At 52.7% G+C, this 14,701-nt stretch overlaps 1 protein-coding gene across 1 annotated transcript in view; it reads right to left on the bottom strand.

Annotated features, from left to right (window-relative positions):
* Vav1 (vav guanine nucleotide exchange factor 1) overlaps positions 1-14,701 on the bottom strand; it is a 51,033-nt gene that overhangs the window by 17,051 nt on the left and 19,281 nt on the right. The window contains 13 exon segments of the mRNA XM_047532263.1: positions 518-650; positions 1,083-1,168; positions 1,269-1,355; positions 1,491-1,559; positions 1,757-1,852; positions 2,443-2,542; positions 3,015-3,118; positions 3,299-3,367; positions 4,190-4,285; positions 4,371-4,479; positions 4,733-4,801; positions 4,904-4,962; positions 5,085-5,201. Coding sequence (XP_047388219.1) covers positions 518-650; positions 1,083-1,168; positions 1,269-1,355; positions 1,491-1,559; positions 1,757-1,852; positions 2,443-2,542; positions 3,015-3,118; positions 3,299-3,367; positions 4,190-4,285; positions 4,371-4,479; positions 4,733-4,801; positions 4,904-4,962; positions 5,085-5,201 — 1,194 coding nt within the window.

The raw sequence follows: 14,701 nt of genomic DNA, 5'->3' as shown, positions 1-14,701 counted from the left end.
AGTTCAAGACAGCAATCGGCTCCATGAGGGAGACTGGGAACTCAGACACACAGAGGCAGCCCCGGGAGGGGGGCCTTCCAGGAGGAGGGATGGAGGGACAGGGAAAGAAAGAGGGCTAGGCAGCCAGGAGGCAGAGCAGGCTCGGCTCAAGGCCATGGCCACCGACGCCACCCTGGCCAGAGGAGTCCGGAGACAGCCCCTACAGCACCCGGGGCCATCACAGGCCCCTCTGGCACTTCCTCTGTGGAATGATTCGCTGTCTTCTCAAGCTTCTAAAAGAATGTAAGCGCCACAGGAGAAGGGGTCACGTCTGCTGTTTTCAGTTTTAGCCCTAGAGTCTAGAGGAATGGCCAGGATATACAGTAGGTGCTCAGTGGATCGATGGACGCCAGTTCTGTGCACTCCAGCAAACGTGTGCGCACGCGTCAGTGTTCCAAAGGCCAAGTGGAGAGCCAGAGCCGCCCCTTGCTTGCACCCGGGGACAAGAAGGCCCCCAGTTCTGGCGTCAGAGCCCCACCTTCTTGTTTTCTCGGTCTCCGGAGGAGTCATCCCGAACCTGGAAGCTGTGCAGGTTCACAAAAACCTTGAGGTCGTAAGAGTCCCCCCGGCGCTTACAGATGAGCAGAGCTTTGTCCAGCAGAAACGCATACCTGCAAGTCACGGGTCAAGTGCTCCGGTCTGACTCCTCCCAACCGTTCCCACCTCCTTGCTGGCCCCCAACCTCCTGCCCCTCTAGGACTCTGTCCCTTCTCCTTGGTCCATTTGGCCGTGCCCACCGTTGCCCTGACCTCACTCACTTGATCCACATTGACCCAGGCACCTGTCAGTCTTGGCTCCACCTACTCGGCCCATCTAGGCTCCACTCTGGTTGCGTGACCCCACCCATCTTTCTTCCTAGAAATCAGATCCCATCCCCATCCCTACCCAGACTCATCCCCAAATCCATGAGAATATCAACCGCAAATCTGTCTAGGAATCTGGCCTCCTCCCGTCTAGGCTGGTTTCACCCGCTTGACTTATCAAGAGGCCCGGCCCCGCCCCCTGCCCAGGCCTCACCCCAGAGCCAAGCTGACTCCACCCACCTGTCCGTCTTGGTGCGCCTTTCCGCAGAAGTGATCTTGAGCTCCCCATCAATCTTGGGCCGGCCATAGTTGGCCAGAGACTGGCCCTATGCAGCACGCAGAGGGTCTAGCCAGTGACAACCAAGAAGGGGACCAGCCCCCTTCCCATGTGACCACACCCCTGGCCCTCCCGCTCCACCCCCTCACCAGGTTCTCAATGGATAGCTGGAAGTTGGTGATCTGCCTCAGGGTCTCGTTATCCCTCTTGACCTCGTTCACGCACTGCGCCAGGTCCTGGGGTGGGGCAGGAAAGAGCGTGGCCTTACACTCACACAGTCCTTAACCCGCCCAAAACAGAGAGCAGCCCGCAACAGGAGGCTTATCGGGGGCACCCACAGCTTGCGCCCCACTTCCACCACACCCACTCACCCGCATGGCATCCAGGGCCAGCCGCAGGTTCTCCTTCTCCATTGCCTCCTGCGTATGCTTCACCAGCTCCTGTGAGGACCAGGGTCGGACTTCAGCTGGAGAGCCCAGGAGGTCCTTCATCCTACTCTCCCTGGAGGCTGGGGTGTGGCCCCAATGACCCAGCCCAGCCCAACCGGTCCTGGAGCCCCAGGCCAGGGCCGCCACCCCCCACAGACAGGCTTAGCTATGCCAGCCCCGGCCTAGAGCACCCCACTTGTGCCCAGCACCTGGAGAAGCAGGTGGTACTTGAGCACGCGCTGCATGGGCACCATCAGCAGGTCCCGCAGGGTGAACCTGCCATTGTTAGCTCGCTGAGAACATTCCTGGGGAGCAGAGAACATAGGTGTTGAGGGAGTCACGGAGGCCGGTGGCCAGGACCAGCCCAAAGCAGAGGACAGCAGGCGGACAGATGTGAACGAGCACACAGGCCCCTCTCTGCCCCAGAGCTGCCTGCGTTTCTCCAGCAAGGGACCACCAAGAAGGGAGCGGTCGTGCATCCCATGAGGAAGGGAAGGGCCGTCCCAAGGCTGGCCACAGGCACGCTGCCCGCTGCAGGGGCTGCAGGGCCCCATCCTCACCATCCCTATCCTCTCTGAGTTTCCACCAGACACACAGATCCACTCTGGGGCTCGGCTCAGGGTCAGGGCTCAGGGTGAAGCTCAGCCCCAACATGGGGCCTAATCAGTGTTAGGGCCCATTCAGGGCTGTCATTCAGCCTGGGGGCAACGCGCAGGCCGGAGTCAGGACTTCAGCTGAGACTGCGTTCCGTGTGCTGGTCCTGCCCTGCTTCATTTCCTCCACCTGGCTGCCCAGAACATCCCTCCCTGACCCTCTAACAGATCCCCAGCTGGAAAGTGGAGCCATTTCCAGCTCAAACAAGAGGAGAACCCCCAAGAGGCAGCCCAGCCCCCACCTCCAGCTTCATCTGCACATCCTCCCGGGCTGTGGCCACTTGGTCCAGGTGCTTACTGGCAGACTCCACCTGGCTGCAGTAGCGGCCATAGACAAGGAACCTATAGGAAGAGGCAGGCCAAAGGGTAAGGGTAGACCCCCAAGCCTGTCTCCCCATCTGTAAAGTGGGCCTAACATTAGCACCTACACACAGGGTTAGGGTAACATTAAATAAGATAATGCATAAGAGACTCTTAGCAGAAAGCCTGACATTAGTCTCTGCTCAATGTTCATTTATTTAACAAACACTTATAGAGTGCCTTCTGTGTGCTAGCGCTGTGCTAAGCACTTCATGCCTCAATTTATTCAACCCTCCCCAAAACCAAGTAAAGTGATTTACAGACAAGGAAGCAGATGCACAGAGGTGAGTAGCTTCCCAGTGCCACATGGCAGAGCTGGGAACTGCACCAGAGATGGGAAGCCCCTGGCCTGTGAGCATACAAGTCTTCACGTCCAGTGGTCTGTACGCTCTCCCAAAAGCCCCACCCGGCCGGGTAGGACCCCCAGGCTCTGATCTGGCCAGCTGGGTCTTACCTCTCCTTGTATTTGATGAAGACTTGGTAGAGGGTGGGTGCTCCAGAGCTGGCCAGGGCCTCCTTCATCTCCTTTAGGAAGTGGGTGTGCACACGAAGCAGGTCCTACTTGGAGGAAGGGGCAGGGCTGGGCTCAGAGCCTGGGGCCCAGGGGCGGGGCAGGGAAGGGTCATCCACCCACCCTGGTTGTTCAACTTCCAACTCGCACCCTCCAGGGTCAGGTGATGCCCGCAGATGATCCCTGCGGAACAGAGGCCCAAGAGGGTCGGGGATCCACTGGCTCACCTCGATGTTGACGAAGATGTTCTCCATGTCCTGGGGTGTGAGGAACCGCTGTAAGGGTTTCATGAAGTGCTACGGAGCAGGGAGAGAAGGATGCGAGGGAGGATGAGGCCCTTCCCTCCAGTCGGCCCCAGGGAGACAGAGATGTGTAGAGGAGAGAGACAAGGAAGCCATGAGGAAGGGAGACACAGAGAGGGGGACGTCCACAGGGAAGCTTGCACCTGAACATTCAGGGCAGAATTATTCATCATGGCCCCAAAGTGGAAACAACCCAAATGCCATCCATCCAGGACCGCACAGGCGAAATAAGTAGGAAGGTTATTCTGCTATGAAAGGCCCCAGGCTCTGACACCCTCCGCAGTGTGGATGGGCCTGTGGACAGTGTGCTCAGTGACAAAAGCAAGATGCAAAGGGCCACACAGCAGGTGACTCCCCTAATAGGCACATCAAGAGCAATCAGCTCCACAAAGGCAGGACGCGGACCTGTGACTGCCGGCGCCTGGGGAAGGTGGGGGTGACTTTCTTGTGGGGATGATGAAGGTGTTCTGCAGCGCTGTGCTTCGAGCGGAAAACGCTGCCCCGCAGCTGTAGGGACGCAGCGCGGGGAAGTTCACTGGTCACGCGCTGCTTTACCAAGGGCGGAGGAAGGAAGGACAGACCACAGAGACAGACAGACAGACAGCAGCAGCAGAGCCAGCGCGGAAAGCCCCAGGCAGGGCCGAAAGGAGACCGGTGGAGAAAGCCACCTGAGGAAGCCGGAGAACCCAGCGAGCGTCAAGAGGACACACAGGTCACAGGAGGAACGGCAGAGAGACCCAGGGATGCAAAGCACCGGGGTCAGGGAAGCGCTCCGCGCCGGAGGGGCGGACAGGGTTGCGCGCCCCGGCGCCCCACCTGCTGGATGGAGCCCAGAGTCTCCGTGTACTTCTCCTCCGTCTGCTCGATCTCCCGCAGGCAGCAGCACCGCTTGTCGTACTCCGTCATCTTGGGCTGCGGGCGGGGAGGACGCGGTGTTGGGACCCGGCCGCCCCGCCAGCGCCGCCCGCCGCCCCCCGCCGCCCGCCGCCCACCGCACCTGCATGAGCACAGGCTCCGAGCGCATGAGGTCCTCGTAGATCTCGTCGCCCTCGGCCTCCTCATTCTCCACGCAGTCATACAGGTCCTCATCCTCCTCCGCAGTGTCGCTGGGGGACTCGGAGTCAGGCAGGGCCACCGCAGCCCCAAGTCAGGGATCCCCCAGACCCCTTTGATCAAAGCTGTGGCCACTCAGACACCCCAGCCCAGGGCTGTGTCCTCCCAACCTAGGCCAGGACCGTGTTCCTCAGACCCCCAGGGCAGGTTTGTGTCCCCTGAGACCCCAGAGCAGGGCCATGTCCCTCAGGCGCCCCCCCCACACACACACAGGTAGCCTTGCTCCCATGGGGACCTGGTACTCACTCAATCTGGTCAGACAGGCCACTGTAAATGTCCTCATCACCCACATTGTCCTCCTCAGTGGGGAAGGGCCTGGGGAGCAGAAGGTGTGAGCCAGGGCCCTGGGGCCAGGTGGGAGGTGGCTTCACAGACGGGAGGACTGGGGCCCGCCAAGTGTCCCATATGGTTACTCACATGATCCCCTTGTTCTGGGCTATTGGAGTCCAAGACAGAGCAGAAAGGGTGTAGATAACCTGTGACAAAGACCGTGGCTACTGAAGAGCCCCCTTCCCACACCCCTGCCAGAGCACAGCCTAGCCTCCAAGCAGCTGAGGCTAGACCTGGAGTCTCCTGGGACTTTAGGTACCCAGCTCACCTTTCCAAAATCCTGCACATCAAAGAGGTCGAAGGCCTCAAAGAGCTCACTCCGCTTGAGGCCAAATTTCTCACAGCAGGTGGACAGGAAGGTTCGGATGTTCTTAAGGCACAGGAACTATGGGGAGAGAAATGGGGGCGGGTGAAAGGCAAGGAGAAGCTGACCCTGGGCAGCCTGGCTTGGGGACCTCCGCAGAGGGAAAAAGGAAGGTGCGAGTGCCCTCCCACAAAATCATGCTGCCTTCTGAGAAAGATCAAGCCATACCTGAAGCCATCTAGCCTCCTCTCCCCGCACCCGAAATTAATCACTAACAAGTAAACAAAGTGTAGCATATCCATGTAACAGGACTGTTCAGCCATCAAAATAAATGACATGTTGGCATGCTAAAGTGTGGGTGAAGCCTGCAACAATCACAGCCAGGTCAGGTATTGGATGATTCCATAGGTATGAGATTCCCCTGAACTCTCTTTCTTGAGCCAACACGGTCTTTGCCTCGTTCAAGCTAGTTCGATGGGTTGCCGTGACTGGCGTCTGAAAGGTATTGACTAAAGCAGCAGTCAGGCACACGTGACATTGCTCTGGCTTTCACACACCTGGCTCTGGTGGGAGAAAAGGAAAGCGCGCCTCAGGTCCTCAGATTCTAAAGCGTGTAACGAACCTCCGGTCCACCAGCCTCCGCTGGCATGCAGCCTCGGCCTCTCCTTCACCCCCAACACGACCCACGAGTCAGTCCAGAAGAGGGAAATCCACGCAACGGAGGATCCCTCGACCAGAGAAAGCAGAGAAGCACTGCTTCGTGCTACCACCTGGGTGGATCTCGAAGACGGCTCAGGAAAAGAAGACAGTCACAAAGCACCACGTCTGTGGATTCCAGGCACAGGAACCGTCCAGGACAGTTCTGGAGACAGGAAGTGCAAAGACGAGGAGCAGGCAGGCTGGGCTTCTGTGCTAGAGGCTTGGTGTCCCCCAAAGCTCATGTGAAGCAATGCAAGAATGTTCAGGGGTGACGCGGCTAGATTATGAGAGCAGCCACCTAAGCAGTGGATTAACCCACTTGAGTGGGCTACTGGGTGGTTACTGCAGGCAGGCAGGTGTAGCTGGAGGAAGAGGGTCCCTGGGGCGTGCCTTTTGCCCCTGGTGAGTGGAGCGCTTTCTGCTTCCCAGTGACCCTGTTCTGGGCTGCTTCTGCCCTGATGTTCCGCCTCACCTCAGCCCAGGGCCGTGGAGGTGGCCAGCCTTGGACTGAACCTCGGAAACCACAAGCCAAATGAACTGTTCTTCCTCTCAGTTGTTCTTGTCAGGACTTTTGGCTGCAGCAATGACAAATCTGACTAATACAGGTTCTTCTGGACCGTGGTCCTGGGTTTGCAGATGGCCACATTTTCCCTGTCTGCATATGCTCATCCCTCTCTCTGTGCCTAGTCTCCTCTTCATATAAGGAAATTATCACATTGGATTGGGACCCACCTTAATGACCTCATTTTTACTTCATTACCTCTGTGAAGACCCTATCTCCAAATATTAGTATTTGGCATGAGGACTTCAGTGTATGAATTCCAATTCAACCCATAACACAGGGGAAACTGCATTCTAAGCAGAGGGCGCAGCCATGCAAAGGCCCTGAGGCAGGACTGAGCCTGTGTGTTGGAGCAGCAAGGAGCCCATGTGACTGGAGCAAAAGAAATGAGGATAGATGGAGGGGGCATGGGCATTTGTTATTAAAGAATTAACTGTCATTTAAACCTCTGTGTCTGTTATCATTGGACCTTAACTGTCCCAAAGGCCATTATGCTAGGCTTGTTCACCTCGGCCATGGCACTGCTGGTAGGTGGTGGAGCCCTTAGTAGTGGGGTCTTGTAAGAGGAAGTTGGGTCATTGGGGGTGTACCCTCCAAGGGGATGTGGGACCGTGGCCTCTTCCCATCTCTCTGCTTCCTGCTGCCATGGGTGAGCAGTTCCCTCTGCCACATGCCACGACATTCAGCCCCACCACCAGCCCAAAGCAGTGAACTCGGCCAACCACGGCGATAACCTCAGAAGCTGTGAGCAGAATAAACCTTTCCTCCCTCCCAGCAGACCATCTCAGGTGTCCTCCTCCAGGGCTGGAGGCTGGCCCATCGCGGCCAGTGGCACCTGTCATGGCAGCCCAAGGCACAGCCACACCCCTAGGGGCACAGTCTCTGCGGTCCCTGCTCCAAGGCTACCCCTCCACGAGGCCTCCTCCAAACACTGTACTGAAAACCACACTCCGCAGCACACTCTGGCATCTTCTGCTTCTGCTGACCCTTACTGTCCACCTCCCGGAAGTGAAATGCAGTCTGAGGAGGTGGAGCTGCGGCTTCCTCCCTGGGTGCTGTCCAGCACCTCAGCAGAGCCGGGCCCGTGGTGGACCTGACGCCTGTTAGCCAGGTGAATGGAGGTGGTGGCCTGGGGATCTGCCCTTCTGCAGTCCCCGGGCGAGACAGGCGTACCTCGCTGTGCTTCACGGATGTCACATGCTTGACTCTGTGAAGGACGGTGGGAATCCTACCGCAGGGCAACTCTACGGACACCCCTGTCCCTTTTGCTGATGCTCACGACATTGCAGACTTCTTTATCATTCTGTCTGTTGTGGTGACGTACGATCAGTGGATAGCATTGTAGCATTCTGGGGTGCCAGGAATTGCACCCAGACAAGACAGCCCACACAACCCACAGACGTTCTGACTGCCCCGCAGGCCACGGTCCCCCACCTGTCCCTCCCCTTAACTCAGACGATAAAGCAGCAGTGGGATTCAAGAGGACCGATTCTAATTTTGAAAAAGGTTCTACCTCACATGAAACAGTCTCAGGTGGCATCACATGCCACAGGGAGAGCTTTCGGGAAAGGGGGAGCCAGTCCATGCAGCCAACCCCACCATGTCTGGCTTTAGGAAACTGCCACAGCCCACGACATCCAGCAACTCCACTCCACAGCACCAACACCGAGACAGACCCTGCACCAGCAAAAAGACTGCAGCCCAGGGCAGCTCAGACCCTTGCTGGCATTTTTACCCATAAAGTATTTTTTAAATTAGGGGACATGCAGTGTTATTTTGGACATAATGCTACTGCACACTTCATAGACTACAGGACGTGTAAACACACCTATGTGCACTGAGCAACCAAAACCTTCCTGAATTCCCTTTTGATGGGGGTCTGGAACCAACCTGCGAGGTGTACCCGCACTTCCTAAGTCTCCTCGGCACCTCGACCACATGAGCACGTTTCTCGGATGTGTCAGCAGATAGCAGGGCATGGCCAGCTGAGTTTGCACGCCATTCCACCCACAGGAAGCAGGCTCAGGTGCAGAGGGACATGCCCACCACTGTTGACCGTGAGAATAAGTCCGCGGGGAGCCACCGGGAGCACCTAGGTGGGGCAGCCCTGGAGCCGCCTCTCGCCCCGCCCCCGTGTCCCCACGCCATGCATTCGGTGGGAGCCACCAGCTCCATTTCTTCACTCTGCACAAGTGAGGCGGCACCTCCGGACCCTGAAAGGTGAGTGTTCTTATTATTCTCATCTCACAAACTGAGGCAGGGACTCAGCCAGGACACAAACTCAGGCAGGACCACCTCAAAGCCTGTCCTCAACCGGACAGACGCCCCCGTGCACCTGAACAGAGTCCGCACGCGGTCTCCATTGCGTGCTCCGTCACCTCCAGGACCCCACAAAGGCCACACCAAGGATGCTTGAGTCCTTCTCATAAAATGGCATGGTGTTCGCACAGGACCCCTGCATGTCCTCCCATAGACCTTAAGTCACCTCTAGATGAAACAGGATACCTAACGATGTAAATGCTATTTTAAAACAGTCGTTAGGCTGCATTGTTTAAGGAGCCACGACAAGAGAAACATCTACACATGTTCAGTGCAGATGCGGTTTTGTCCAAATATTTTTAATCTGCAGCTGGTTGAACCTGAAGAAGCAGAACCTGCGGATATCACCACTTCCCATGTTTCCATCTCCGGGAGGCATCTTCTTGCTGGTTGCCATGTTCATGGGAACCACTACATTTGGAACTGGACTTGAAATCTGGTTTAACGTAAATTAAGTGTGTCTAAGAAGAGATATCTGCCATGCTTGGTCGCACGCCTGTAACCCCAGCTACTCAGGAGCCTGAGGTAGGAGATCGCAGTTCAAAAGCCAGCCTGAGAAACTTAGCAAGAAAGAGTCTGTCTCAAAAATCAAAAATAAAAAGGAATGGGTGTTCAACTCATTGGTAGAGCATTCCTAGGTTCAATCCCCAAGACTGCAAGAGAGAAGGAGAGGGGAAGGGACAGGGAGAGAGACCCTTTACATCCTACTACAAAAGGAAAACCACGATCATTAGTTGTGAACAGAATTACCTTAAAATCTATGTGTTATGATGTTATTAAATTCTAGCAGATCCTGTTCTTGCCTAAGACTCTGACCTGAGACCTATTCTCTGTCAAAAAAGAAATTAGCTCTATTCTTCCCTAGTCACCGCCCCACCATTGTGAATCAGCATCTGCATATGACAGAAAACATTCGGCTTTTGGTGTTCTGGGATTGACTTATTTCACGTAGCATGATATTCTCCAGCTCCATTCATTTACTGGCAAATGTCATAATTTCACTCTTCTCTAAGAATGAGCAATATTCCATCATATATATATCATGTTTTTTTATCTATTCATCTGTTGATGGGCATCTAGGTGTCCATAGTTTAGCTATTGTGAATTGTGGCTGCATCGCTGTAATATGCTGATTTTAGGTCCTTTGGGTATAAACTGAGAAGTGGAATAGCTGGGTCAAATGGTGGTTCCATTCCAAGTTTTCTGAAGAATCTCCATACTGCTTTCCATGGTGGTTGCACCAATTTGCAGTTCCACCAGCAAGGTATTAGGTAGAGGGGAGTGAAGGGAGGGGAGGGGGTGTGGGAGTAGGAAGAGTAGTAGACTGAATCAGACATTATTATCCCACTCACCGACATAACTCTATGACCGGTGGTATTCTACATCATGTACAACCAGGAGAGTGAGAAATCCATTATACATGATGTATCAAAGTGCATTCCACTGTCATGTATAACTAATTAAAACAAATGAAAAATTTTTTAAATAAAATTTTTAAAAAAAGAGAAATCAGCAACTGTGAGAGATGCTTAAAAGACACAGTAGCCATTCAACAGCCATTTGTGATTTCAAAAAGAAAGGAAAAAATATCTCTTGGCAAGGTAGGTTGGAAGGGAACTTCTGTAACCAGACCAAAAACCCTAGAGGAAAACATTGCACCCAATAACGAAAGGCTGGAGCAATTCCCTTTGACATCCGAACCAAGGCAACAGCCGGGGCTGGCAGAGGAGCCCTGCGGTGAGCCAAGTGCTCCCACCCTCCACCCAAGAGAAGCAGAGGGGAAGAGCCAAGGAGGGAGGCCGGGGCGACCTTCACAGAAGACACTCCCGGCAACCCAGAAACGCCCAAAAATCTACAGATGAAGTTCTAGAAGTAACTTTCGCAAGGTGTCTGAGTGGAAAACCAATAGACAAAGTCCACCGCGTGTCGGTACGTTTGCAAGAGGCAAACAGAAAATGTTGCTTAAAAGAAAATATTTCTCAAAATTCTAGAGTCAGCGCGATGACGCAGAGGTGATAGAAATCAGAGCCAAGGTGCTGCGGGAGCGGGTCGGGTGGGGCGGACTCAGGAAGGCCGCAGAGGACGAGCGGCTCCGCTTCTGGATAAGGGCGTGGGTGCACGCGTGTGTGCGGGCGCTGGGTCAGATCCCGCGTGGCAAGGCCAAGAACTTAGCATACCACCTAGGAAAATCGGGCTTTGATTAAAAAAGGAAACCATTTACCATTGCCCAAAAATGAGAAACAAGTCACACACACACGGAACATCTTCGGAATCTAACAAAAAGAAGTGTGAATCCCTGATGAAGAAGAGTACGCCCTTCCATTGAAGGACAGAAAAGAACTCAATAAGTAGAGGAGACTACACCAGTTCTTATCAAGAAAGATTCAATACTTTAAATTTTAACCCCAAAATTAAGCTCTAGAATCAATGCAATTTCAGTTAACATTCCAAAAGGTTTGTTTTGTTTTGTTTTGTTTTGTTTTTATTGAACCTGATGCTTGAGTCATAATATTTGTGTGGGAAAATACAGAATCACCATAGCCAAGACTGTCCTGCCCTGGGACATTCAAGTGTGGGTGGTCACTGATGTGATTAGAGGAGCCACCCTCTAAGATGGCTCCCAGTGTTCATGCAGAAGATAAGACACAAATTTTGTGAACCAATACGGACCTTTGGTGATGAACAGAATATGGTGAAAGTAACAATAAATGACTCTTTAAGACTAGGTAATAAATATCACTGCAGTTCCCCCTCTGGCCTCTGGGATTACTCACCAGCCGCCATACTGTGAGGCCACTCAGTCAGTCCTGTGGAGTGGCCCATGTGGAAAGGAGCAGAGGTCGTGGCTCCTCTGGCTCCACACACCCTCAGATCCCAGCAGCCCCTCCCACCATCTGGCTGCAGCCTCATGAGAAACCCCAAGGGTGAGCTGCCCAGCTGAGCCACTTCAGAGTTCCTGACCCAGATAGACATGAGCATAATAAAGGTTTTTTTACATTCTCAATTTTTGAAAAATTTTGTTGCACAGTACTAGCTAGGTGATACAGTGATAAAGACAATAAACCAGTTTAGAGAATGTATGCCTACTGTACCATGTCGCAATTCAATGACTCATGTGTATAAAGGGCCTAACAGGGGCAAGCCCTCGATATCTGCAAATCACCGTTATCATCTCTGTCATCAGCAGCAGCATATCAACATCACTATCATTGACATCACTATCATCAACATCATCATCATCAACATCACTGCCATCAACATCACTGCCATCAACATCATCATCATCATTGCCATCAACATCACTGCCATCGACATCACTGTCATCAACATCAACATCACTGCCATCAACATCACTGCCATCAACATCACTGTCATTGACATCGCTATCAACATCACTGTCATCAACATCACTATCATCAACATCAACATCACTGCCATCAACATCACTGCCATTGACATCACTGTCATCATGTCATTGATATCACTATCAACATCACTGCCATCAACATCACTGCCATCAACATGACTGCCATTGACATCGCTATCAACATCACTGCCATCAACATCACTGCCATCAACATCACTGCCATCAACATCACTGTCATTGACATCGCTATAACATCACTGTCATCATCACTGCCATTGACATCACTATCAACATCATCATCATCAACATCACTGCCATCAACATCACTATCATCAACATCACTATCAACATCACCACCGTCGACATCTCTGCTATTGACATCACTGTCATCAACATCACTATCATCAATATAACTGCCATCAACATCGCTGCCATTGAAATCGCTGTCATTGACATCACTACCAACATCACTGCCGTCAACATCACTACCAACATCGCTGCCATCAACATCACTATCATCAACATCGCTATCATTGACATCGCTGTCATCAACATCACTATCATCAACATCGCTGTCATCAACATCACTATCATCAATATCACTGTCATCGACATCACTGTCATCAACATCACTGTCATCAACATCACTATCATCAACACCATCATTGACATTGCTGTCATCAACATCACTATCATCAATATCACTGTCATCGACATCGCTGCCACTGGCATCGCTATCATCGACATCACTACCAACATCACTGCCATTGACATCATTGCCATTGACATCACTATCAACATTGCTGCCATCAACATCACTGCCAGCAACATCATCATCATCATCACTGCCACCAACATCACTGCCATCAACATCACTGCCATCAACATCGCTGTCATTGACTTCACTACCAACATCACTACCCTCGACATCACTGCCATCAGCATCAGCATTACCATCATCTTCACCATCACCTCCATCACCTCCATCACCATCCTCACCATCCATCCTCACCATCCTCAGCACCATTTACATCTTCATCGTCATCGTCTTGGCTCCAGCTAGGAAGCCCAATCACATTCATAGACTCATGTTTTTCAACTGGAAAGGACCTCAGGTGCCTACCAGTGTTCAACCTTCATCACCCAGAGGGAGGGAGATACCCAGAGAGGAAGAAGGCTTACTCCTCCTTCCTAGCCATTAATTCTACTCCCACTGCCTACCTATGGCAGAGGTCACAGTGATCTGCCAAAATCATGCTTTCTCTCCCATACTATGGAAAAGAGATTTATTTCCCACAGTTCTGATGGCTACAAGGAAGTTAAAGTCCAGTACCAACATCTACGGCATCTCCACGTATGGCAACTGTACTGTGTCAACATGCTGCCCTTTCTTTATTCATTTTTCCATTGATAGACATTTGGGGTATTTCCATCATTGCGGTATTAGGAATAACCCTGCTCTACACATTCTTCTTGTTTCTTTTGATGAGTTTATTTATTGGGATGCCACCCAGGAGGGGATCTTCTGTGACCTGGGCATGCACACGTTTAGCTCTAGCACATACAGCCAAAAAGCGTTTCAAGGCTGCAGGACCGGATTGTCTCTCCCCCCAGGATTGTAGTATTCCAGCTGCTCCACGTGCTGCGCTGGAATAAATGTCACTCTCTTTCGCCCTCCAGGGCTGGTGGATAAGTTCATCTCCACCCGCTGTTCCAGTGCAGAATGGCTGTCCTAGTGATTCACAGCAGCCAGGGCACAAGGTTATAACTCAACAGACCAAGATCCTGAGGGCAGGCACCATCTCATCAGCCACCAAATCTCCAGTTCTGAGGACGCAACTAAGGAGCATCTGCACACACTCAGAACCCTGATTTACCTCTGTGAAATATAGCTACTTCCCCTTCCTTTTGCGGTCACAGGGGATGAGAAAGACTCCACCCCCAGTTCTGGTTAATTAGCATAGCCCCTCCCCTGCCAACAGCTATTGGTTCAGAGATCACCATATGCCCGGTTTAAACCAATGAGAATTTAGGGATCCCAGATCTAAGCTCCCTCTTCCAGAGCAGGGACTTATACCCGTTAGTGGTCGATTTGAGGTTGCGGGTTTGAAGCAATTGCAGGCACTTTGCTGCCCCAAGTGGGGAAATCTTGGAGTTGCCTGAAGCCTGAAGAAGGACCTATGGCAGAGAGATACCCAGTCTTCCATGACAATGTTGAAATTATTGAATCAAGCGAGGCCTAAAACCCACATCTGATTTCTGTTGCATGAGTCAAAAATGTCCTTATATGGTGTAAGACCCTGTGAATTCGGACCTTTTGAAGTTTTTTCTGTAAATAACAAGAGCTCCTTGGTTTGCATGGTGGTTGTTGTGATTACTCAGCTCCACCGCTGCAGTGCAAAAGCAGCCGCAGGCCACACGTGAACCTTGGCCACATTCCAGTAAAACTTCATCTGAAAAACCAGGTGGTGGGCTGGATAGGCCCACGGGTCATGGTTTCTGACCCTGAATTGGGTCTTCTGTCATTTGCAAACTCCTGGGGAGCGGGGCTACTGCCCGGATGAGACACCAGAGCCTGCCTGGAGGCTGGAGGCACCCCCAAGGGCCCCTCTGACATAAGTAACATCTCGATCC

This window comes from Sciurus carolinensis, chromosome 17, assembly GCF_902686445.1.
Source record: "Sciurus carolinensis chromosome 17, mSciCar1.2, whole genome shotgun sequence".
Taxonomy (NCBI): Eukaryota; Metazoa; Chordata; class Mammalia; order Rodentia; family Sciuridae; genus Sciurus; species Sciurus carolinensis.
Note: the sequence above shows the minus strand (reverse complement) of the source record. Positions and strands in the feature narration are given on the sequence as shown.